Source organism: Salmo salar, chromosome ssa01 (genome assembly GCF_905237065.1).
Source record: "Salmo salar chromosome ssa01, Ssal_v3.1, whole genome shotgun sequence".
Lineage (NCBI taxonomy): Eukaryota > Metazoa > Chordata > Actinopteri > Salmoniformes > Salmonidae > Salmo > Salmo salar.
Genome location: NC_059442.1, coordinates 59,720,071 through 59,745,750, shown reverse-complemented (window position 1 = coordinate 59,745,750; position 25,680 = coordinate 59,720,071). Strand labels below are relative to the sequence as shown.

Below are 25,680 nucleotides of genomic sequence, written 5' to 3'. Positions count from 1 at the left end.
ACGGAGGTCACAGCTTCATTAAGCAGGTCGGATCAATAGGCTTCCCTTGGCAGAGGGAGGTGCTGGAAGGAGGGGAGCTGACAACTGTGTGTGTGTGTGTGTGTGTGTGTGTGTGTGTGTGTGTGTGTGTGTGTGTGTGTGTGTGTATACACAGTACCTGGGAGCAGCTTGTGGTAGAGGTGGAAGACAGGCACGCTGAGCGTTTTGGCGGAGGGGTCCACACCTGAGGAGGATGTCAGCTTGTCGCTCAACACACGGCCCCTCCGCGAAGGGGGACGGGGAGGGGTGGAAAGGGCTCTCTTCGACTGGGACTTCAAGCCTGAGAGGGAAACGCACACCGGTCATTTTATCACGTCAAATTCCACTTTTACATCCTAGGGAATGTGATTCTGTCTAATGCTTCTCATCTACCAAACACTTTCAATACTTCCAGATAAATGGGATATTTAGCCATTTGTCCATTTACAAATAAAAAAAATATATATATATATATATATATATATATATATATACACACCCAAGGACTTATTTCCACATACAAAGAGACCAATCATTTCCTATACATTTGGTGCAGGAGCTCAACATAGGGCTGGAAGCCCAGCTACCAGCCAAACAATTCTTGCCCTCTAATTGGTGCGACAGGATAAATGAATGAATCTACTTCCGCTAAGCCATAATGATTGGCAGGCGTGGGAAGGAAGGGATGAGGTAGCCCACCACGATAAGCTGGCAGATCGGAGAGAGCCAAAAGGTGTACCTGAGGCCACGACAACGCTGTAGTTGTCCTGGAAACCACTGTCGGTCTTCATCTTCTCCTTCTCCTCTTGATTCTTCTTCTCCTTGTCCTCCTTCTGTTCATTGATCAGCTTTGCTGTGATGCTGGGGGTGTCTGAATAAGGGACGGAGGGCAGAGACAGAGACGGGGCACATTAGAACCACCCTTCGGTAACAAGTCACATGTGAAAGAGTAAATGCTAATTGTCATAATACGTACAGCCTCAGTCGCCAGTGGCCAACTGGTCAAGTGCACACAAGTATTGACATCGACCATAATGTATGAACGAACAAGGCTACGCAACCAATGAGATGTTGGCCCATCTCAGTCCTCCATTCCCTGAGAGTTCAGATAAGATGGGCTAGATAGCAAATAATCTGCTATTAGCAATTCCAAGGGCCACTAAAGGCAGGCTCCTTTAAAAAGACCCCTGGCTAGAGCTAGCTGGATGTAGCGGTCTGGGCTGTGCTGTATTATTAACTGAGCTGGGTAGAGCCTCATAACGCTCTGTTGTATCAGGCCTCCATCTGGTGTTCTGAAGGTCCCGGGAGGAGAACCACTTATCATAGCCACGCAGCTAACCGTGCCATGCCGTCACAAAGCTGGAGCCCACCACCACACGCGCTTGACATTGACAACCAGATAATGGCTTACATTGAACACCTCTCCCATCTGGGTTTATATTACTGTTTGATCATGTTTTGAGGGGCGGATGCATGTTTTTAGAGGGCTTTTCTAATCTAGAATGGACATAGGCTATTTGCTCCCTGAGATTATAGGTGCGAACATCGTCCCCCCCTAAGGAGAAGGGGACAGGCCGCGTTAGTTTAGAGAGAGACTGGGCCCCAACGACTATTTTAGGAAATATAGGAGTTATTTAATAGAGCACAAGGAAACATTGGATTCACTGCTTCTTACATAACTCTGGGACTTCTGGTACAGGCCAACAAAATGAATACAAATAAATCAGTGCATCAGCTCACACAGGGCTATTTCAATCACAGAGTGGACCAGCCGGGTTAAAGACGGAGGCATGAGGGTGTGTGATTTAACTGCCACTATGTTAGGCTTGTGGACGGGGGTTAAGCGTACGTTTCGACTGATGTTCTCTCTATAACGCAGTTGCCACCAGCTGATCAACGCCGTAGCCATTAATCAGAGCGCCGTCGCCACCTGCTGGAAAAATAATACGGCCCTCTTCCATACTCATGCTAAATGAGGAGATGTGAGCGGACGCAGCAGTCGCCTGAAAAGGTCAATGTTTACGCCCAGGGAGATTGTGTGTGCGTGCGTGTGTGAGTTGTGGTGTTTGAGTGTGTGTGTGTGTGTGTGTCCGACAACGTGCGAGGTGCTGACATGGTGCATTAACTTCAAATACGGCTGCCTTTTAAAACATTTAAGGACCCAGTGAGAGGGGATAAAATGCTTGAATGACGAGCGGCGTACAGGGAGCGGGTTTCCCCCGCCATTCAGATCCCATGTGTCTGTGGCTGTCGTAGGAGGGTTTGTCTGAGTGGCACGGGACAGTCTGCTCCACTTTATCTGAGGGCCACATAATGTTGAGGAGGTTGATGATGGGGCTACGAGGAGAATATTTAAAGTAATTCCCCATCAATGTTGCGTAACACACTTCACCTGCTGTTCATCACAAATCAAAGTTTACCGTACACAGATTTGCAGATGTTTTCGCAGGTGCAGCGAAATGCTTGTCAAATTAATGGACGTAGCCTATATGCTCCCTGAGATTATAGGTGTGGACATTGTCCCCCTAAGGAGAAGGGGACAGGCCAGGTTAGTTTAGAGAGAGACTGGGCCCAACGACTATTTTAGAAAATAGAGAGGAGTTATTTAATACAGCACAAAAAAATGTTGGATTCAGTGCGTCTTACATAACTCAGTTCCCATCAATAGTGACGGATGGGTAGGGGCAGCAGACGTACCAGACACCCGGTCCAGGACCTCAGCCAGAGTGGTGGAGATGGGGAGGTGGAGAGTGCGGTATTTGTGCCCTGCTCCGTACATTGGGTGCTGGATCACATGGCTGGTAGCGTTGATGCGGCCCTTGTACAGCTGAAGACAGATGAGAAAGTATTAGGACAGACCAAGTACACAATACCACCAATGTTATGAATGATCATGACTATGAGAGAGAGAGAGAGAGAGAGAGACGCAAGTTATGAAAGATTCAGTAGCACGACGCATGGCCACATTGAGATTGAATGAGGCCGGCCTTGGCTAAAGACCACCCACTCCATCACTCCTGCCTCGACCTTTATTAGAGTTGACAAGGCTTCTCATTCAGCATAAATGTTACATGTCCACGACATCCCAGGCGACATCCATCGCTTTCTGCGACCTGCAGGCGACAGGCATGGTGGTGTCGCCAGAGCACGGCTCAGCTATTGAGGGTCCTTGGACAAGTCTGCAGCTCCAAACACAACCGTCACTCAGTCCCCACACTACACTTTCCTGACAACTCTACACCGCAGTGACTAGCCTGGCAGCAGAAGCCATTAAGATTATGTAATATAAAATGCTGTTTGAAACATGCACCTTGGCTAATAGGCAAGTCTCATAGGAACAACAAGAACCCATATCTTGGTATGGTCGCTAGCATAATAAAAAGTCAACCGGTTTTTTGTTGTTGTTGATTGACAGCAAATCAAAATGTCAAGTTCCCTCCAGTGAGATTCAGATTAGGGAGAAATGTAGTAGTGATCCTTTCTTAAATACCACAGATCAAATGACAATTACAAAGCTGATGAAATGAAAATGTTCAGCAAGTCTACAGAGTACATCATTCACTTTTAACAGATCTGAAAAAGCCTGATGTACAGTACCAGTCAAAAGTTGACACCTACTCATTCAAGGGATTCTTTATTTATACTATTTTCTACATTGTAGAATAATAGTGGAGACATCAAAACCATGAAATAACACATATGGAATCATGTAGTAACCAAAAAAGTGTTAAATCAAAATATATTTTGTAAGTAGCCACCGGTTGCCTTGAGAGCTTTGCGTACTCCTGGCATTCTCTCAACCACCTTCATGAGGTAGTCACCTGGAATGCATTTCAATTAACAGGTTTGCCTTGTTAATTTGTGGAATTTCTTTCCTTCTTAATGGGTTTGATCCAATCAGTTGTGTTGTGACAAGGTAGGGGTGGTATACAGAAGATAGCCCTATTTGGTAAAAGTCAAAGTCCATATTGTGGCCATATTAAGAACAGCTTGAAAAAGTAAAGCGAAACGACAGTCCATCATTACTTTAAGACATGAAGGTCAGTCAATCTGGAGAAAAAGTCAAAAACGTTGAAAGTTTCTTCAAGTGCAATCACAAAAACCCATCAAGTGCTATGATGGAACTGGCTCTCGTGAGGACCGCCACAGGAAAGGAAGACCCAGAGTTACCTCTGCTGCAGAGGATAAGTTCATTAGAGTTCCCAGCCTCAGAAATTGCACCCCAAATAAATGCTTCACAGAGTTCAAGTAACATATTTCAACATCAACTGTACAGAGGAGACTGCGTGAACCAGGCCTTCATGGTCCAATTGCTGCAAAGAAACCACTACTAAAGGACACCAATAAGAAGAGACTAGTTCGAGCCAAGAAACACGAGCAATGGACATTAGACCGGTGGAAATCTGTCCTTTGGTCTGGAGTCCAAATTGTAGATTTTTGGTTGCAACCGCCGTGTCTTTGTGAGACGCAAAGTAGGTGAACGGATGATCTCAGCATGTGTGGTTCCCACCGTAAAGCAAGGAGGAGGTGTGTTTTTCAACAGGACAATGACCCAGCACACCCCCAGGCTGTGTAAGGGCTATTTGACCAAGACGGAGAGTGATGGAGTGCTGCATCAGATGACCTGGACTCCACAATCACCCGACCTCAACCCAATTGAGATGGTTTGGGATGAGCTGGACCGCAACTCATCCCAAACTCCTTCAAGACTGTTGGAAAATAATTCCAGGTGAAGCTGGTTGAGAGAAAGCCAAGAGTGTGCAAAGCTGTCATCAAGGCAAAGGGTGGCTACTTTGAAGAACATAAAACATTTTTTTTTTTTTAAATGTCAATGAGTAGGTGTTCAAACTTTTGACTGGTACTGTAAGTAAAACATTTTTGTGGGTAAAGGTACAAGAAGGTGGACTATGACATTACCTAGCGCGTAAAACATTATCATGTAGACCCACCCTGCTATTAATCACCTACTGATCATACATGATTAACCTTCACGGCTGTGATTCCCAGGACTCCTTGTGTAATTCAGCACACAAATGACCTAAGTTAGAGTAGATGTAGGCTTGTCTCGCCGTGCATAATCAGAAACCTCTCGGCATGCCATGCGCAACAGTCATCCTTCACCTTGTCCATGGAATGACCCTCACCCTTCCCTGACACCATGTATGTCATAAAAAACGGGATGGGGCGTAATAATGAGGACAACGAGAGGTAGGATAAAATTAAATTAGCTTTAGACAATTGAAACCCCCCCCCACCACTGTGACTGCTCTCTAAACTCCACTTGTGACAACTAATCAGTGAGGAGGGTGAAAGATGGAGCATTAATCTGACTGAGGTGTGGTACCCTTTCTCCGACAAGCATCAGTCTGGGGAAAGCCTCGAGTGAGGAGGGATTGTCTGTACTGCTGGGCTGGCCCCTTGTGGCCACCTGGGGATTTCACAGCATTATTCCTTTCCAATGCAAGTCCATAGGTAGGATGATTAAATTGCTCCAAGATTCTGATTCAAGGTCAGTTTGACATTTTCCCACGTTATGGTTAAGTTTAGGATTGAGGGTATGGAGAGCTGAACTGAGATGAGAGCCAACAAAAACTTGGTACCCACCGGACAGGGCGACTGCAGGAAGACTGTAACCTTCTCGTCCTCCAACATGAGTTGCAGGAAGAGCCTGCGGATGAAGCCGGAGATGTTGCCAGAGATGGGCACGTTTCCACGCTGGGGGGCCGACTGGAAGAGCTCACACAGCACCTACGGAGGGAGAGAAACCACCATAAACACAAGTTAGTAAAACCATCACAGATACCGTTGGTCAGGTGGAAATGTGTGTGGTCAAGGCATTCCACCAGACCTGTGCCATGAGCCGCTGGTTGTTGGGGTGGCAGGAGATGCACTGCAGGAAGAAGGCCACTGTGGCGTTCTCGATGGCTGTCCTCTGCTGGGTGGTGAGCCCGCTGCCCCGGGACGAGGAGGCTAGAGAGTAGCGCGACCCAGAGGGCAGGGGTGGGGGCGGAGGAGGGGGGCAGCACGCACCACCGGAGGCAGCAGAGTGGGCTCCCGTGTGCCCCTGGCCACCACTGGCTCCCCCTGCGCTAGCGCTGGAGTGGCACAGCAGGAACAGCAGAGCAGTCCACAGAGAGTTCACCTCAGGCCCACCCAGCCAGTCCTTCATGGCATGACTGTTCCCCACCTCTGTGAGGAAACGCAGCACTGGGGCTGCCAGCTCTGCAGACAGGGGCACCCTGCTCTGAGAGGAAGCGGAGGATGAAGAAGAGGAGGAGCAGTGGGGGTGGTGGTTGTGATGGTGTTGCCGTCGTTCAGCCTGGGCGGTGGCGGGCAGGGGCAGGTCAGCGGCAGCCAGGAGGCCACAGCAGAGTCCGGCCAGGCTGCGGACTAGCAGAGAGGGCAGGCCCGAGTCCAGCAGCTGCTCTATTGCCCCGGGTGACTGGGAGGCTGAAGCCAGAGTGGCCAGTTCCGACTCGGACAGTGCGATGGGTGGACGCGCGTGCTTGGAGTCGTCGGTGAGGCCGGTGGCAGCGGCGCTGGTGGTGGCGTTAGCATTGGCGCTGCTGAGGTCATGCTGCTTCTTTCCGTCGTCCGTCATGGAGAGGCGGTGCTGGGCCTGAGATTGGGCGGCGGTTGGCGGGGCCACGATGCCCATCCAGGACATGAGCAGAGAGAAGTAGCTGGGGTGGATGTGGCACATGGAGCAGAGCAGGCTGTCTACTGCCTTCTTCAGCACCATGTTACACAGCAGGGACATGGACCAGTTGTACAGAAGTCTACAGGAGAGAAGAAGACAACATGGTATAAACAAAGCAAGCGCCACTAGCTGGACTGACATCTTTACCTGCTAAAATATTCTGTCTGTATATGTTGTTTGGAGATCGAAGGAGCCAAAGGTTAAACATCTTTCTGTAAAGTATTCATGTTTACAGAGGATATGTGTAAGAGATACAGTATCAAGAGGGGGGAAACTTTAGAATTCATCTAGGAGGTTGAAAAAAAAAAATCAGGGAGCTGTATTTTCCCCAGGCGACAAAGAACGAGATGTTCTACAAACATGGATGGCTCAAAGCATGAGAAAGCTCAGTTTAGCCTTCCACGACTTAACAAAAAGAGCACGCCACCAGAGTAGAGGACAGAACCGGTGTTTTTTTCCCCCCTTGACAGGATAAAGGACCATTCACACCAAGGACGATAACTAAAATGATATATTATACACAACCACAAAACGTTGGCCAGCATCCACACCAGCTGACCGTTTATCGTTCTGCAGTACACCCATCAGATCAATGCGTCCTACTGCACGCTGCCTATTAAGGTGTTAACGAGACCATTCTGTACTTCCGGGTGTTTCAATTGTCATAGCGACAACGGCAAATAATACGTCAATGAACATGTAATGAAAAATAAATATAGAAACTCATGTAAATGTAGCAATTCAAAAAACACACTTGCCTGCGCATCTTTTACATAATGCCATTGTTTGCCTCGTTGCTCAAGTGATTCGTTTGGATCTTTTTCAGTGTGCTCATCTGTTTGTCCTGTGCAACAGTTCACTTGGCCCATTTTACATTTAGTAATTAGCATGAGCAAGACTGCATCCCTCCACGAAAAAAGGATATTAGGCCTAGTATAAAAGATGCTAAAATAAATGTCCTAGAGCTTTAGTAGCTTATAGCTTTCCCTGCGATTTCACATAGAGGAATAGGGCTGTAAGCTGCAGCGTTGTACTCATTTGAATAACCGCTCAAACGTTCTGTTCATGCTGAAATAACTTGGTACAGCCTAGGCCTGATTATGTAACCATCTGGATCAGTTATGGGTCTATTCCGTTTACTAGGTCCAGAAAGAGAAGGCCGACCATCGGAAAATATGGCCTCCTCATGCGCCATTTGTCGTGGATCATCCTCCCAAGTCATTCTATAATTAAAGTCGCAACCAATAAGCTCACACATGCCCAGTAATTCAGGCAAGCTTAGCGTGAGCTCTGCCTTCTCTCCGAGCAGCCTCGTGCACCTAGAATCAACAACGCTTCAATAGAATGCGTTTTTGATTGGTTGTCAATGTTTTATCGTCGGGACAAAAAAAAATAAAAAATGGTGATCCGATTGATCCAAAAAAGTGATCCAAATTAAAGCTCTCGTTAACCACTCTTTTTGTTGTTATGATTTTAGTGTGAATGCTCCTGTTCACTAGAATTATAAATATATTTTTGTTCCTATTTTCGTTACAGTTATCGTCCTTGATGTGAACGGCCCTTAACACTTACTCAAAGAGCTCTCTGTTGAGCAGCACTGGGAGGTCGTAGTCCACGGGCAGCTCGTAGCTGTGCCACAAGATGGCCGCCACACAGTGGAGGTGGGACGGCGAGGGCATGACGAGGCCATACTCCCGTGACGAGGAGCTGCTCTGGCGCATGTAGCCCAAGGGGCCGCTCCTCTTGTGGGCCGCCACCAGCGATGAGTCATGGACCCACTGGAGAAGGGCCTGGATCCTGGAGGGAGAGACGGGGTTTACAAGGTCAATATTAACATATCGAGAGCCGCTTTCACAGACCCAGATTACATAGATCCAGCCGTACTAGGCTCAACACCTATATCAGTAGATGTTAAGGGGGTCTTTACCTGTCCTTAGTCCCTGGATCTTGTATGGTTCCCAGCTGGTAGAGGATGTCAATGGTGGAGTCTGAAGAGAGACCGTTGAGCCTTCCAAAGAGCAGGGGACTGTTCAGGTCTAAAAACAACAGAGAAATCACAAACTAGCCATTGATGTCCATATATAAACGATACTCAAACAATAGTGCCATGACGTATAGAGCTGAAGGACAAAATCTTTTGATTGAAGTGTAATTACACAAATTATAATGTGATCAATGAGCGTTTTATTCATGCGGCGGCTAATTACTGGTAGGGTCGGTGCCGGAGGCTGCACAGTTCCTCAGCAGGATGTCGATGAGCTTGAGGCCGATGCGGGTGGACTGCAGGCCGATCTTGACCAGCACGGCTTCGATGTTCGGCGAGTGCATGCCGCAGTAGGGGGACATGAGCAGGGCGGCGCAGGTCTGAAGCAGGTTGGCGGTGGGGGCAGCGGCGCTGGCCATTGTGGCCTCCACGTCACTGACGTGGGTCAGACAGTGGTGGAGCAGACGTAGCCAGCCAATACTAGGAGAGAAAGAGGGGGCAAGGAAGAGAGATTTGCTATGACACTAATGATGTTTAATTTATTCATTATTTAATTTTTTTACTCTCAAGTAACATTTAACAGAAGTTTCTGTAAGGGCTAGTATGTCCGTACCTGGTTTTAGAGACCTGGTCCTCAGAGGGCAGGAAGGGGTTGTTGACGGTGGCTGAGGAGGTGTTTCCAAAGGCGGTGAGGCCAAGCAGTTTGATCTGTGACAGGCCCAGGGTGCTGGCGTCGCGGGGCCGGTGCAGCCTCAGACACACGGCGGACGCCACCTCAGCCTTCACCAGCTGGATCTTGATGTAGGTGAGGCCGCTGGTGATGATGGGCGTGGACAGAGGCAGCATGTTGACCCCGTCCGCGCTGATCTCAACCGAGACCGAGGAAGGGCAGGCTGGGGAGAGGACAAAAGGGACATCGTCAGGGTTAGCGATAATAGATGGTGGAATATGTTCAACTTTATTTTCTTCAACTGGTACTGTCTGGCACAATGGTGTGTTGTGTTTGATAGAAGCATGAAAAAGGTTTTGCATATTTCAAATGGCACTATAGTCGACAGCGGCAGGTTAATATTTGAGTGGGTGAAATAAGTTAGTCATGAGGAAAACTACTCTTAAGGGGAAAGTAGACAATGTGCCCTTTAGGCTCTAAAGCAGAGTGGCACAGCTTTCTTACTGGTACCGGAGCTGCAGTCCTGCTGGTTTTCACTTAAATGATCAATTAGACAACTAAGGTCATTGCTTTGCAAGAGATTTCGCTGAACTGTTTCTATTTAATTCAGTCTCCTATTTAGACAACTCGTCTGCACTAGTGTCCCCCAGCGGGCCCGTGGTGCAGTACTCACTGGCGAGAGAGGCCAGGTGTGGTTGGATGTGCAGCTCTTTGAGCAGAACAGCGGCAGGAAGGTGGATGGTGAGGTCACACCACGCCTCCTCCGGCAGGAAGATGTAGGACCAGGCAGCCGAGCGCGCCCGTCTGTGAGGGGGCGTGGCCTGAAGGAGGACCTCAGCCGGCTGGGCCGTGGGGCTGCTGGAAGTGATGGTGCCTGCAGAGGGACAAACAGCATTCAATAGGACACGATTCCCATTTTACAACACATAGAGGTCGAAAGGGAAAAACACAAGAGAACCTATTCAACCCGAAAGGTCAAGCTCCACTTACCAAGTGGAGCAAAGTTGTGGAGTCCCTCTGCGTTGTCGGGCTCGGCGGCTAGGACACGGGCTTTGAGGCTGCCGTCTGCAGCCTTCCCTGGACCAGTGTCCAGGAACTTCATGATGGTGGACACCATGCTGCGTGCTGTGTTCACTATGGCCCGTGTGCTGGTCACCATGTTGTTACAGATCAACTGGACCCCACCTGCACGCAGGTCAAATACAAACAACCTGTTAAGTCTAATTGACAGTACAGTATACTTGAACTAGGATAATTCCCAATTGTGTATGTATGTAGGTGTGTGTGTGTGTGTGTACCCATGTCGTGGAATGCCTTAAGTGCCTCGCTGGTGTCCAACACTCGGAGGATGAACCAGAGCAGAGGTTCAGACAGCTGGCATGTCGACAGGGAACCCTGGGAGAAATACAAAGACTGCTTGTGATTTAAAAACTTTCAGAATCCACGGGTCAAACAATTATAAATCTAATAAACTCAAGTACTATTAAAGCAAATATACACTGCTCAAAAAAATAAAGGGAACACTAAAATAACACATCCTAGATCTGAATGAATGAAATAATCTTATTAAATACTTTTTTCTTTACATAGTTGAATGTGCTGACAACAAAAATCACACAAAAATAAATCAATGGAAATCCAATTTATCAACCCATGGAGGTCTGGATTTGGAGTCACACTCAAAATTAAAGTGGAAAACCACACTACAGGCTGATCCAACTTTGATGTAATGTCCTTAAAACAAGTCAAAATGAGGCTCAGTGGTGTGTGTGGCCTCCACGTGCCTGTATGACCTCCCTACAATGCCTGGGCATGCTCCTGATGAGGTGGAGGATGGTCTCCTGAGGGATCTCCTCCCAGACCTGGTCTAAAGCATCCGCCAACTCTTGGACAGTCTGTGGTGCAACGTGGCGTTGGTGGATGGAGCGAGACATGATGTCCCAGATGTGCTCAATTGGATTCAGGTCTGGGGAACGGGCGGGCCAGTCCATAGCATCAATGCCTTCCTCTTGCAGGAACTGCTGACACACTCCAGCCACATGAGGTCTAGCATTGTCTTGCATTAGGAGGAACCCAGGGCCAACCGCACCAGCATATGGTCTCACAAGGGGTCTGAGGATCTCATCTCGGTACCTAATGGCAGTCAGGCTACCTCTGGCGAGCACATGGAGGGCTGTGCGGACCCCAAAGAAATGCCACCCCACACCATGACTGACCCACCGCCAAACCGGTCATGCTGGAGGATGATGCAGGCAGCAGAACGTTCTCAACGGCGTCTCCAGACTCTGTCACGTCTGTCACATGTGCTCAGTGTGAACCTGCTTTCATCTGTGAAGAGCACAGGGCGCCAGTGGCGAATTTGCCAATCTTGGTGTTCTCTGGCAAATGCCAAACCTCCTGCACGGTGTTGGGCTGTAAGCACAACCCCCACCTGTGGACGTCGGGCCCTCATACCACCCTCATGGAGTCGGTTTCTGACTGTTTGAGCAGACACATGCACATTTGTGACCTGCTGGAGGTCATTTTGCAGGGCTCTGGCAGTGCTCCTTCTGCTCCTCCTTGCACAAAGGCGGAGGTTGGGGTCCTGCTGCTGGGTTGTTGCCCTCCTCCACGTCTCCTGATGTACTGGCCTGTCTCCTGGTAGCGCCTCCATGCTCTGGACACTACGCTGACAGACACAGCAAACCTTCTTGCCACAGCTCGCATTGATGTGCCATCCTGGATGAGCTGCACTACCTGAGCCACTTGTGTGGGTTGTAGACTCCGTCTCATGCTACCACTAGAGTGAAAGCACCGCCAGCATTCAAAAGTGACCAAAACATCAGCCAGGAAGCATTGGAACTGAGAAGTAGTCTGTGGTCCCCACCTGCAGAACCACTCCTTTATTGGGGGTGTCTTGCTAATTGCCTATAATTTCCACCTGTTGTCTATTCCATTTGCACAACAGCATGTGAAATGTATTGTCAATCAGTGTTGCTTCCTAAGTGGACAGTTTGATTTCACAGAAGTGTGATTGACTTGGAGTTACATTGTTTTGTTTAAGTGTTCCCTTTATTTTTTTGAGGAGTATATTTTTCCTCAATCCTTTTTAATCTTGACAAGTAAATCTCTAAAAACAGAGACGATGTCAGTTGGGTCATGGCTGAGCTCAGTCTTACCTGTCTGCCCATGTATCCACAGGCCATGTAGGTGAGGATGGGCTGCAGCATGACCTGCACCGAGGTGGCTCTCTTGCTCAGGGTGGTGAGGATGGTGAAAAGGCCGTCTCCTACAGAGATGGCATCTAGTCCTCCATGGAAATTCTCATGCTTGGTCAGGTGGAGACCACTAGCACCTGAAGACAGGAAGGTAAAGCGTTATCAATAAGAAGCACTTGAATATCTTATCCGCTAATCCGGGATCCCTCTAAATAAACGCTTTCTAAAAAGGGACGTGTGAGGATAAGGCCTACCTATGATCATAGCCATGGCGCTGCTGTTGCACTGGCCCAGAGCCGAGAGGATCTGGCTCATGATCTGCTGGTTGGCCAGCACCAGGTCAGCCACTCCGGCCGCAGGGCCCTGGTTAGGGGTGGACCCGCCCGCTGCCCCCTCCTTGCTGCCGCACACCTTCTCCTCGTCCGACACGCTGCTGTCCGACGCCCCGCTGCCCGCCGGCGGCAGACGCCCGCTGAACTCGCGGTCGCCCGACAGGGGCAGCTGGACCAGGGCGTTGACCAGCTTGAGCAGGTCGAACATGAGTTGGTCGCGTGTGGTCTCGCCGCACACCGCCTTGGCGTCGCCGGGCCGGATGATGTTGGCGAATAGGCCTCCGAAGCAGGCGCGGGCACCCACAGCGCTGTCGGAACCGCTGCGGGACACCACCTTGTCAGAGCAGGTGATGTAGTGATGCACCAGGAAGGTGATGGACTCGATGACAGAGGAGATGGTGCTAACTGACACCACCTCAAAGTTCTGCTCCAGGGTGAACTCTAACAGCTTGACCTGGGCGTCCAGAGGACCCTGGCCTGACTGGAACGGACCCCTGAAGGATGGGCAGAGGAGAAAAGATGGGATCATTGACGAAGGTGCTTCCTAACAAATCATTGTACTGTTTTGTGTTGGAATCAAAAGGATTGCTTTTGTTCCAGCCCAGCTCCAACACAGATAAATTGAAGACGATGATTAGTTATAATTTGAATTACGCGTCTTAAGTGCTGGCGTGAAACAAAAGCTGCTTATGATGTCTCTAGAGTAGACAACCTACCTCTCAGTGGACAGGATGTGCATTAGTTTGAGCAGGAACTCACTGAACATCTGTGGGCAGGTGGAAGAGAGATGCACCTGGAGTCTGGTGAGGAACTCCTGCATAGCTTGGGTGGCGGTGGGGCCGACCTGGGAGCTGTGCTGGCTGGTGCCGTGGGGGTTGCTCCCAGACAGGAAACGCACGAGCACGTGCACCAGCGTAGGGTCCGACACCATCTGCTGGGCCGTGCTCTCATGAGCTCCCATCCCACTGCTGGAGGCTAAGGAACAGAGACACACAGGACCAAAACACACTTGATTAAAAAGGAGTACTATTGAAAGTCCTTTGGCCTCGTTTACATCTTCGGTTACACTGCATATTCAATATGGACTTACTATTTCGCAATCCTCGAATGGGAAACGTCAGTCAGAGTTGTTGTCAGACACTGTCTTGAGAGTGAAACCCTAGGAATGGTGGACTTACCACAGGAAGGCATGTTGGTCATGAGGGTAAGGGAGTGCAGCACCAGGCACCAGGTCCTCAGGGAGGTGTTGGGGTACCAGGCTAGCACCGACAGGAAACTGTTGATAGAGGCTGCAGGGAAACACAGGGGACAGCAGTTTAACATACTAACACGTACACTTCCCCGTGTGGAAGGGAAAACAGTGAATGATTCACGCAAGAGAAATCCAGTGGTTTGAGAGTTAAGCGGCGAAAGGGAGTGAACGGAGACACACACAGGGTGACCTCTGACCTTGGTTGAGTGGGATGGTGGGCACTCTGCTGGCGTTGAACAGGAAAATATCCGATCCACTTTCCTCAGTGCCCCCAGAGCAGGAGTTGAGACTGAGGGTCAGCCACAGTTGCAGCAGAGACTCCATCTAAGTCAGAAAGACATGTGAACACTTCATCTACAAATCCACTTATCCAGGGTAAGCAACGTATTCTTGACAACGGTACAGTACGTTACCTCTACTGCCACATCCTTACAAAACTGTGTTGAGGGATGTAAAAAACACAGTGAAGTGCAACAAGTCATTCAAGTCTTCTGGAGTAGCAGAGCCCTTGGACTACACCGTCTGTTGGTGACTGACCTGTACGTGGTGCACCTGGAGCATGGAGAAGAGCTTGTTGAAGCAGGCACTCAGCATGGGGATGGAGGAGGCCTGTACCATTAGGCTGCTTCCTGGTGGGGAACCCCCACGGAGTCCCCGCAGCAGAGAATCATCCGTCCCATTGGATGCCTGGGACACTGAAGGGAGAGAAGTGACAAGGGTCAGCCATCTTTCATGCTTCACAAGGCTTTACATTTTTTTCCCCAAGACTCAAGTGTACATGACCAAACATCTATAAATACTTGTTCGGTAGGTTTATACCTGCGGGGGACGTTGATGTGAGCGCCTGTAAGATGGAGTCGGCCTCCAGAGTAGCCATCATCTTGAGCATTAGCTCAGCCTGCTGCTCCAGCCCCACCTCCAGGCGGGCGTCCAGAGCTGAGGGAGAGGACAAAAAGGTCAGGGTTATAGAAGGTGGACCGTATTCCTTTACATGCATGGAACACGCTAGAATACAAAGAAGCAGAAGTGTGGAATCCAGTTTGGGAGCTGATATCCGGATACAAAAAAAATTCTAATAATGAGCCCTTACCTTGCGACACAGACACAGAGAGACTCTGAGAGCCAGGCTTTTCGACAGCAACCGGGGGCTTGGACACAGCAATCCCTACTCCCCCTATGTAGGGGTTGTAACCGTAAGTGCCATAGTCAGCACCCCAGTAGTCATACCAGGTGCTGCTAATAGGCTGTAGGAAGAGAGAGACAAGAGAAACGCAAATGCAGTCATTCTTGTCAGATCCTAGCTACCGGTATAATATTACATGCACATTAACACGACATTCTTTTGCATGCAATGGTGGAGTGAAGAGGAGAAATACGTCCCCAAGTTTGATTGATTGGGTCTACATACACAACATTGCTTTGAGACTCAAAATGCCTGAATGGAGTTAAATTGGAACGTTTCTGAGTAATTAGAGTGCAAGGCTAAGAGGGAGGTGGTGTTGGGGAGGGATTCAATACGACTGCAGAACTTTGTATTACATATTATCTACAAAAAAAAATGCATTGTGAGAAGAGGTTGAACACTATGGTTTGAAGTTTGTATAGCTACATCATTGATCAGCGGGGTTCATTTAAGTTCATGTACTAACCCGAGGTGATTGTGTCAATACTGAACTCAACGGAAATGCAAGAGAGCATGGAGAGGGGAGTGGAACAGGAAAAACAACGGAAATGCAAGAGAGCATGGAGAGGGGAGTGGAACAGGAAAAAGGTGAGTCAAGTAAATGACGTACCTTAAAGACTTTGGCGGCGAGGGGATCTTTTTCCAAATCAATATCTAAAGGATCAATATCAACATCCATGAGGTCTTGTAGCAAGTCAAAGTCAATGTCTTTATCTTTTTCCAAAGATGACAGAGAGGGAGCACCTTCGGATAACGAAAAGAGCTTTAATATTGCCAAGCAAGCACACTAAAAACAGCAAACTCACAGAGGCCTTCTTTTAGGAAGTCACTAGGCAATTTTAAGGCCTACAAACATTTCTTTCTGCAGTTGAGAGGGAGTCCAAGCAATGGATGTTTGCCCACTAAATCAGCAATCTGACAACTTTAGCCAAAATTCAGACGTGATATAAGTGCTTTTGTGTAAATCATTGATGTCGTCTTGGGAATGAAGATTTGTGACAGTACCATGAAGTAGTGCATCATTTTTACAGATTAAATCCCCGTAGTCTTAAAGAAAATAACCAGCCCCCCCTTGAAACGTCTGGATATCTAATAGGCAATGAAGATACACTGTTTGAACTCCCCCTCCAAAAGGCAAACAGTCCACTCAGAATTAAACTGGTTAGAGAAGCTCTCAATAGTCTCCTTTTAAAAAAAAAACTGAAATCAAATACAAAAATAAACATGCAGCTAGCTAAAAGGGGAAAAAAAGAAAAACAATTTAACACAAATGCATCCATTTGGGGGAGGTGGGGTCCATGTGTAAAATGTTGTCAAGGACGGGCCTACCAACGCACTTTGGAAAACAGATGAGGTCCCAGGAGTACCTGCGATGATATCCGGGACCAGGGCCTCGTCGATGGTCTCCACCTGGGGGATGGGGGTGGGCTGGGCCAGGGAGTCAGAGTCTATCCCTGCTGAGGACGACGATGCCCCTGCCTCCTCACCCACCGCCCCCTCGTCCATACCATCCAGGGACCCTGGGGACAGCAACTCCCCTGAGGAGAGGGGACAGGACAGGACAAGGTTAGTGCTGGGAGAAATCAAAATGACCAGACTCCCAGCAATGCAAGGAATCCCCAAATCCATTGTTCTCTTGAATACCAGCTTTTTCTGGAAAACAGAGTTCACAATGAAGTGTGAATTGAAGAGTGAATTGAATTGTAGCAGCACCCCCTACCTGCCAGGATGTCCTGCAGCATGCAGGTGAGGGAGTACTGGGCCCAGGCACCTCCCCAGGAGATGTCGCCCCTGTTGAAGTCTGTCCCCACCAGCAGCAGCAGCAGACGCTCCAGCTGGTGCTCCGACACCACCTCACACAGGTGGATGGTGGGCCTGGTGGCATTGGCTATCCTGGCCAAGACCTGCAAAGTCAAATCAGACAGTGATCAGCATAAATGGATACTTTGTCACAAAGTTAAGTAGCCATTTAGAGCCAACCAAATCCATCTTCGCCAGCAGTAGTCGTGGTGGTAGTAGTAGTGGTAACATCAAGTGTGCCCTCTATTCAACTGAACTTGAAGTTGTGGCTGTGCATACCTTGCAGACGAACAGCAGGAGGTCTGCGTGGCAGGTGAAGTCCATGGAGAGGAGGAAGAGGGCCAGTTTCTGTACCACGGAGATGCAGCGCTCATGGGCCAGGGTGAAGGGCAGAGGCTCCACCTCAGGGGGCTCCTTGGCAGCGGTGGCCTCTGTGTCCAGGGTGGAGCGAGGCCACTCGGCTGTACGCCTCAGACGGATCAGGTCCTTAAAGTGCTGCCAGAGCGAGAGAGAGATGGAGAGGCAAATGTCAGGCAGGGGAAGTCGATGAATACACATGGTTTCATCGATCCCTATTGAAACTAGCATACTTGTAACCCGTGTGAGTGTGTTTGGTACAGAAGTTATGCTTAAGTGTATGCAGATCTGTCGTAACTTGTGAAAGTTGGCCCCAAAACATGCAGTGTTGAGGATATTTTACTTTATATTCCTGTGTTCCCAAGATGAGAAAAAGCATAGAAATAGAATTACTTAATTCTTAGTCATTCCATTTCCAGATTGATCAGTCAAAACAGAAAGCTTTCCTTTTCAGATATTCTGAAATCCTCACCTTGGATGTGGCCTGTTTCAGCTTGGCCTGCTCCACCAGCAGTTTGTATGAGGAGCTTTTGTTGCTCTGGATCTTCTCCTTCTCAATTTGCTCCACCAAAGCTTTCTGTTTTGCCTTCAATAGATTTAACTGCTACAATGAAAAGGGCATGATAAATATAAACACAGCACAGACCATCTACAACATGCAGAGACGTCATGCGAAGCCATTAATAAGGAGAATCCCAGTGGTGTAAAGTACTCAAGTAAAAATACTTTAAAGTACTACTTAAACTTGTTTTTTGGGCTATCTGTACTTTATATTTGACAACTTTTACTTCACTACATTCTTAAAAGAAAACAAGTGTACTTTTTACTCCATACATTTTTCCTGGCACGCAAAATATTTGATACATTTTGAATGTTTAGCGGGACAGGAAAATGGTCCAATTCACACACTTATCAAGAGAACATCCCTGGTCATCCCTACTGCCTCAGATCTGGTGGACTCACTAAACACAAATGCTTTGTTTGTAAATGACGTGTTGGAGTGTGCCCCGAGCTATCCGTAAATAAAACATTTTTTAAATTGTGTTGTCTGGATTGCATAATATAAGGAGTTTGAAATGATTTACACTTATTTTTTTATACTTAACTATATTTTAGCAATTACATTTACTTTTGATACTTAAGTATATTTAAAACCAAATACTTTTAGACTTTTACTCAAGTAGGTATTTTACTGGCTGACTTTCACAGTTTCTCGAGTCATTTTCAATTAAGACATCTTTATTTTTACTCAAGTACGACAAATTGGGTACTTTATCCACCACTGGAGAATCCCATAATTGTGACGAATACAGATTTATGAGGTATGAAAAAACATGGCAGATACACAACTCCCTGACGTTTTTGAGATGGAACAAATGTTGGATTTGGACACATTTACCTGTTTGTGGTGCACCAGCTGTTTGCGGATCTTGCGGGAGTACAGACGGTCCAGGCTGCTGTTGCCTTTGGTTGATCTGTTGGAGCTGGAGGACTGGAGGCTGTTATTTATAAAGCTCCACTGATTACCTTGATTCATTGGGGTGAGAGAGACGGAAAAAAGGCATGTTAGACTTGTGTTTTGGGTTCCAAATCAATATGCATTACCCTGTTAAAAGGATTCATGGCGATCAAAACTGAAGAAATATTGTAATAACTTAACTTTATAGCCACTCAAAACCAAGGGTAATAGAATAAGGTTTCTCCTAAGCCTATAACGTCACTCACACAAGGCTAAAGAAAATGAGAAAAGCCACATGCATAAGTCAAAAAAGGGGAAATCGGGTGGACAAAACAAGATCACTTTTGGGATTTCTTGACCTCATAAATCATCAGTACCAGATCTCATCCGAGAGCTACACCGCACTAGCCTACACTACACTACCTGTGAAGGTGCGCTCCCTCTCCTTCCCTCCCTGGTGCTTCTTGCCTGCAGACGCCTCATCCTCCACGCTGGCCACGTAGTCCAGCAGTCGTGACACAAGCATCACCACCCAGCTGATCATGGGGACGTCCAACACACCTGCCGCACACACAGACACACACTCATAGGCTGCTGGTTGAGTCCATGGTCCAGGGAGGCCGGTGTTGGTGCTGGGGCCAGGGAGCCCCCCAGCCCCCCATCCCTGCTGCCAGCCCCAGCCCAGGGACCCTCCGGCTAGCCCACCTTCAGTCCTGCGCTGGGTAGCTGACCGGGGCTGCTGTAGAGGGGACAGCAAGCTGTCCAGCAGGTTGAGCAGCCCCTCCAGCACACCGCTGTTGCTCAGAGATCTTTGCCCGATGCAGGACAGGAGCATGAAGACTCTGAGGGAAGACACAGAGGACACGGTCAATCTCCGGAAACATGGTAAAACACAAAAGTCCATAAGTCTGGATGGGTGCTTCTGATACATTCAAACCCATTAGTATCATCACGTGATAACAAACAGTTATCTCTATGGAATCCAATTTCAAATGGGCAGTAGTCGGTTTATGTTGTGTCCAAGGAGCTACTGTTTGTCAGTGTGGTGGTCAATCTAAATAAAGGACTGAAGTGGATCGTAGGGCTGGGAATTGCCAGGGACCCCACAATACGATATTATGGCGATACTTAGGTGCCGATACAACACGCATTGCGATTTTCACGATTCTATATGCATTGCGATTCGATATTGTGATTCGGTGTTCCAAACATATTGCTCACCATATGTCTGCTGCCGAGGGACAAGAGAGCGCCACGAGAAAATGACTTTTGATCAGTCAAAGTGCTGAGAAAACGAATGGGCTCCTTATTTAAAAAGACAGAGAAGAAGCTATGAAGGAAAAATACTGGAGATTTGATGCAGGTAGAGCAAACTAGCGCAAAAATAATATTGCGATATTGTCAAAATGATATATCGTCAAAAACAATATCCCGATATTTAACTACTGGATTTTTCCCTGCATCACTAGTGGATAGATATAGCTCCTCGGACGAATCGTAAAAGCCCACCTGTCCTGGGGGAAGATGAGCAGCTGCTCGGAGTTGTACAGTTCCTGCAGGACGTTGGAGAGGAACTGGCCCCACCAGCGCTCCCCTCCACACAGCTGCACTAGCAGCAGGCCAGCGTGCAGACGGATCTTGGGCGTGCCACTAATGCATAGGTGCTTGAAGAGCTCCTCGCAGGCATGCGCGTGGAACGTGCTCTGCAGAACGGACGGGACTGCGTGCCCTAGAGGGAAGAACAAGGAGAGAGAGTGAGCATAATAGAACACAAGAAGCAAGTGAGAGGTGGAGGTCAAATGAGAGACAGGGAAAGCTGGAGGCGGAGAAAAACAGGCAAAAAATAAATAAATACTGTACCAAGGACAGAGATCCACTGAGAAGGTATGTTAAATAATGGAGGGGAAATCGCAACAGAGGGGTAAAAACCAAGTGACGGCCCAAAACATTTAATAGCAAAACGCACTTGACTAAATCAAATAGCCTTCAACAGTAAAAAAAAAAAGGTTAGAAATATAAAGGCTTATTTCCACTGCTGTAAACAGGGCCCATTGGAATTCACTGAGGGTACAGAGGCAGTGCAGGTATAAAGCCAGGCAGCACCAGCAGCAAGAGGGTAATCCATTATTGTCTTTCACGAGAGGAGACTGATGAAACTGTATGACGAGCTGCTGGGGAGCATCAGTGGGGATTTATTTGATGGGTGAGAGAAGGAGATTGTTAAGCACACTTATAACAGCGCCGTGGGCTTTCGGTTAACTTTGAACAACTTTAAAAAGAGAGTTATCCAAGTGCAACTTTTTCCAAGGAGACGATACAGAATGGCTTGTGAGAATATGATAGAAAACATTAAATATGTATGCTTTTTCAATTCAAAAGGCAAGTGAGGGCAGAGAAAATTATTGATTCCTAAAAAGATGTAAGAATGAATAAAAAATTTAAAAAACGTTCCCATCGCTTGAAATAATAATGAATGCTCAACCACGGCTATAACGTCAAAAATGCTTTAGGCTTTTGCAAGGGGAAAACCAAGCAGATCAGACACAGAAAGACAATACCCAATGTCCTCTCGGGATGTTGTGAGGACAACGGACAATCGGGTAAAGGATGATATTGGTTTGAAGCTAGGCCAACAGAGATGTATGAATACGGGATACAGTCAGAAAACTAGACCCCCATCCCTGATACAGACCCTGTGGCCCTCCCAGACATCTCACCGTTGTTGGAGTGCAGCAGGCTGAGCAGGGTGTCCAGCAGGTATCGGATAATGCTTCTCAGCTGCTCGGTGGATGAGTTCTGGATGAGCTCCCGGGGGTCGTAGGGTTCCGGCAGGACCTTGCGCCCGGCCCCTAGGGACACGCGGAGTCTCTGAACGGCGTGGTGGGCCAGGTTGAGCTGCAGCTGCAGCTGAATACAGTCCTGGTAGGCCGAAAAGACCCGCGAGTCCTCCTCCACCGCCTTGTCGGGCTTTCGCAGGAAATACTGGGCGTTGTTGGCACTGTTGAGAGGAGGCAGGTCGATGTTCTGGAGTAACGTCTCTAGCCGGTGGCACGCCAGGTTGTACCTAGAGAAAGATGGAGAGTCAACTGGGCACGCAGCTTATGTATACAGTTTTCCTATATATTGATTCTGGACTACCATGGCTATGTCAAGTATGTCACATAAAACCCTTGCTACTCCTTGACTCACTAAATCAGACAATCAGTGAGCAAACTATTGGGATAGTACGACCTCTGACCTGCACTGGATGTCCTCCTGCAGGGCCACCATCATGGCCAGGTGCTGGTGCACGTCAGGCTGGCTGGCCGCCTCACACTCCCCCCCTCAGGGGGTCGTGCATCAGCTTCAGCTCGCTCTCCCAGGGCAGGATGTAGGTGTGACCATAGTAGAAGCCCAATGGGATCTTGGCCCGGGCGTTTGTGCTGCCATAACGCCCAATCACAGTGATCTGTTGGGCGTAGGTGGGTGGGATTGACAGTTTAAGGTGTGGAGAAATGGTTGCTGTTAAGCACAGTGATTTCTTTCACAGAATGCTCACCAAAAAAACGAACAAAATAAAAAAGGTATTTCTCTTTGGCGATCTTACAGTTCAGATACTTACTCTAACCTGTGAAATGGGGGGGGGGCAAAATAAATCTTCAGAGAATGCACCAAATGCCACTGACCTTCATGAAGCGGCAGACAGGGGGTGGCAACAGGTCGTGCAGGATGAGGGAGTGGGTGCTGATGTCTGTGGCCACTACCAGCCTGCGTCCATCCACCTCCTCCCCCAGCGTCCAGATGTCGATGGACAGGGGAGGCCAGGTCCCCACAGGTGGGGATCAGAGCGTCGGTCAGCAGCACGGGGCGACCGAAGTCGAGCGTCACAAACCTCCGCGCTCCTGGGACAAGAGGAGATATTTACACACAAGAGCACACCTAAACAACTTGGCTACATCCCAAATGAATCCCCATTTGTCATCTACTCGCGATATATCCTTTTGAGTTGAAAAAGTTACAACTGTTGACCAAGTCAAAGAGACACAAAAAAAGTAAGTGTACTTACCAGAGTGCATGCGCTCGATAATGATGGACTGTTGCGGAGGAGGCTGGAGGAAGTGAGAGGCTTGAGAGATGACCAAAGCCAGACCGCTGCCCATAGGATTCTGGAACAAACAAACACAGACGCTTTTCAGTCAAAACAGGTAGTCAAACAAACTTAATTGAAATAGTTTGCATTATTTGACCCAATGTAACAAAAATCCCTTGGTGTTCATGTAAAGCCCACATAACATAACTGCTGTGCTATGAGCTATTGAGAATTGTCCACGTTACTGACCGTCTTGGCTTTCTGGCTGTTCTTGTTGTGCGCGGCCAGGTTTACGGGCGGTGGATCCATCATGGAGCCGGGGAAGAGCTGGGCCAGCTCCACACTGATGGCTGCCGACACCGCCTCGTTGGGCGGGGTGAGCGGGGGCGTCATGAACAGCGGGGTGGTCTTGGGCGTCGGGGGGATGACGTCAGAGGGGTGGATGAAGAAGCCAGGGGTGCTGGAAGGCACAGAGTTGTGGATGGGCCCTACGCCGGAGGCCGCAGCTGCTGCTGACGTGGTCTGGTGCAGCTTTGCCTCCAGCTTGGCCTTCTGTTCCGAACACACAGGATTACTACTCGGCTAAACAGGAAACAGTCAACACACGGCTACATGAAGTCTGACATAGGATCTTTGTATACGTGCGTATTGGTAAATAAGGGCTTAGATAAGACTGTACGCATGCGCATGTGTGAGTACATGATTGTATGTCTGTGCCTTTGTGCAAGCGTATGGGCGTGCATACAGGTGTCGGGACATGTCGGTGCTACTACGGGTGCTGGAGTCCCTGACCTGTTGCTGCAGTTTGAGCAGCTGCTGCTGTTTCTCCTGGAGCACCTGCAGCTGCTGCTCTGCAGACACCATGGCGTGGGACAGCGACTGCAGAGCCACCTGGGCGGCAGAGCTCAGCGCCGTAGACGCCTCGCCCACCGTGCCCGCCGACAGGCCACCCACTGCTGGGGTGACCCCAAACGTGCTCACTGGGAGGAGAGGGCAAAGGTCAGGAGCGTCACTCAAAATCCCTGAGGAAGAAACGTGACGATGCCCGTGTTTAATGTTTCCGGATGTAAAAAAGGTGAGTTAGGTACCTGTGAACATGCTTGCGTCGTCCCTCTCCACCCTGGTTCCGTCGCTGGTGGAGATGCAGGTAAAGTGCAGTGGCTCCACCTCCAGGAGCCCGGTGAGGGCCGTGAAGCTGCCCTCGGCCGCCGCACAGCTGCTTACCTTACCGTTCCCTGCAAGAGACACACACACAGTACAGCCCAGACCAACATTTATTTCCTGATAGTTCTTGAAGGGATTGGATAGGTGTAAGCAATAAGGTGGAATGTGGTGCAAACCTGAGAGAATTTCAGAAAGGTCAATCTCGTCAGATTGGACGCCGATGCTGCTGTTGAAGGCATTCTTACAGGAGGAGCCGCTGACTTCCAGGTCAAACAGCACAGGGTCGAAGGGGGAACTGTACAGGCCGTATCTGGGGAGGAGAGACACGGTACAGAGCATTACAATAGAAAGAGGCAAGCTGGGTTCAACACAAACTAGCTTTTATGGTAGTCTAATCACAACATTACCGCTAGTGCTTTTTGGTTTCTTTAGGTCCTGATTGGGGCGTATGGACGCTACAGGGTGAATAGGCCTACCTGGTCTGTAGCAAAGCCTCCAGGGGAGTGAGTCGGTCCTGCAGTTGCCGGGAGACTGCTGTGAGCAGAGAGGCACAGGCCGTGCTGCAGCCTGCCAGGTCCTCATCCTTCACATAGTTCAGCAGCACAAAGTACCAGAACACCGACCCTGAGAGTGAGAGAATCTTATGACACATGCCTTGCAAAACCACGCACTTCCAAAACAATGCTGCTGACAATGCAGAAGCCCTCTATCCGTGCTCAGAGATAAAATTGTGGAAGAACGTCAGTTATACTCACCACCTGTTGCTGCTGCGGGCAAGTAAGGCATATTGTCCAGCAGAGCCTTCAGTAGACCCACGCCAAAGCCCTGCTGACTGGGTTCCCCTTTTCCATTACTGACGACGTAAAAACAAGTTACACCTACCACGTCGCACAAGAGTATGAAAGAGTACGGGTCACGAAACGAAGTCGCAACAGTCATGAAAAGCCTAACTCACCTAATACAAAGTGCAAGAAAGCGGGCGCATTTGTGGGCTATACTCCGTCCAGCCTCAAAAAAACACACCCGCACAATGTCGGTCAGCCGTTTCCTTGTTTTCGTTAGCATAGCCTCCTTTCCTTCTCTCAGGCTGGAAGGAAAACAACAAACACAAAATGTTGATACGTGACCAAACACAGTACAGTGCTCCCTGCATCAGAATGCTAATAATCTCTCATCTCAGAGCCATATACATGCGCTAAAGGAACAACGGAAGAAAACCCGTGGTGGATTGCGCGAGGACACGTCGTTGGAGGCCCTTCTAAAAAATCTGGGGCTATTCGTCAAAATCAGTCACCATTTTAGTGGTCTCACAGGCAATGTGGTTACTAAAATTAGATTGATATATTTAGCTGCATAATATTTAGAAGTTGTCCTTTTCGGGATTCGAAAAAAGATTCTGCTAAATGCTAACTCCTGTTTGTATAAGCTGGTAGCATAGCTAGCCATATATAATTCTGTGGTGGTAGATGCAGTTTTTAAGTGTAACACAGTTGAT

The 25,680-nt window shown here is 48.6% G+C and overlaps 1 protein-coding gene across 1 annotated transcript in view; it reads right to left on the bottom strand.

The window, feature by feature from the left end:
- The window catches only part of LOC106606575 (baculoviral IAP repeat-containing protein 6), a 151,214-nt gene that overhangs the window by 78,204 nt on the left and 47,330 nt on the right, over positions 1–25,680 (bottom strand). Inside the window, 42 exon segments of the mRNA XM_014202984.2 lie at positions 158–319; positions 758–889; positions 2,716–2,845; positions 5,623–5,766; positions 5,867–6,797; positions 8,291–8,515; positions 8,646–8,754; positions 8,926–9,182; positions 9,316–9,595; positions 10,046–10,246; positions 10,363–10,557; positions 10,671–10,767; positions 12,531–12,706; positions 12,824–13,395; positions 13,618–13,876; positions 14,080–14,190; positions 14,351–14,477; positions 14,691–14,848; positions 14,973–15,089; positions 15,244–15,397; positions 15,947–16,080; positions 16,704–16,874; positions 17,057–17,240; positions 17,416–17,631; positions 17,966–18,097; positions 18,893–19,020; positions 19,376–19,513; positions 19,658–19,794; positions 20,462–20,681; positions 21,670–22,016; positions 22,191–22,273; positions 22,275–22,400; positions 22,618–22,746; positions 22,748–22,833; positions 22,998–23,097; positions 23,271–23,573; positions 23,814–24,001; positions 24,110–24,256; positions 24,362–24,495; positions 24,662–24,809; positions 24,941–25,038; positions 25,141–25,272. Coding sequence (XP_014058459.2) covers positions 158–319; positions 758–889; positions 2,716–2,845; positions 5,623–5,766; positions 5,867–6,797; positions 8,291–8,515; positions 8,646–8,754; positions 8,926–9,182; positions 9,316–9,595; positions 10,046–10,246; positions 10,363–10,557; positions 10,671–10,767; positions 12,531–12,706; positions 12,824–13,395; positions 13,618–13,876; positions 14,080–14,190; positions 14,351–14,477; positions 14,691–14,848; positions 14,973–15,089; positions 15,244–15,397; positions 15,947–16,080; positions 16,704–16,874; positions 17,057–17,240; positions 17,416–17,631; positions 17,966–18,097; positions 18,893–19,020; positions 19,376–19,513; positions 19,658–19,794; positions 20,462–20,681; positions 21,670–22,016; positions 22,191–22,273; positions 22,275–22,400; positions 22,618–22,746; positions 22,748–22,833; positions 22,998–23,097; positions 23,271–23,573; positions 23,814–24,001; positions 24,110–24,256; positions 24,362–24,495; positions 24,662–24,809; positions 24,941–25,038; positions 25,141–25,272 — 8,018 coding nt within the window.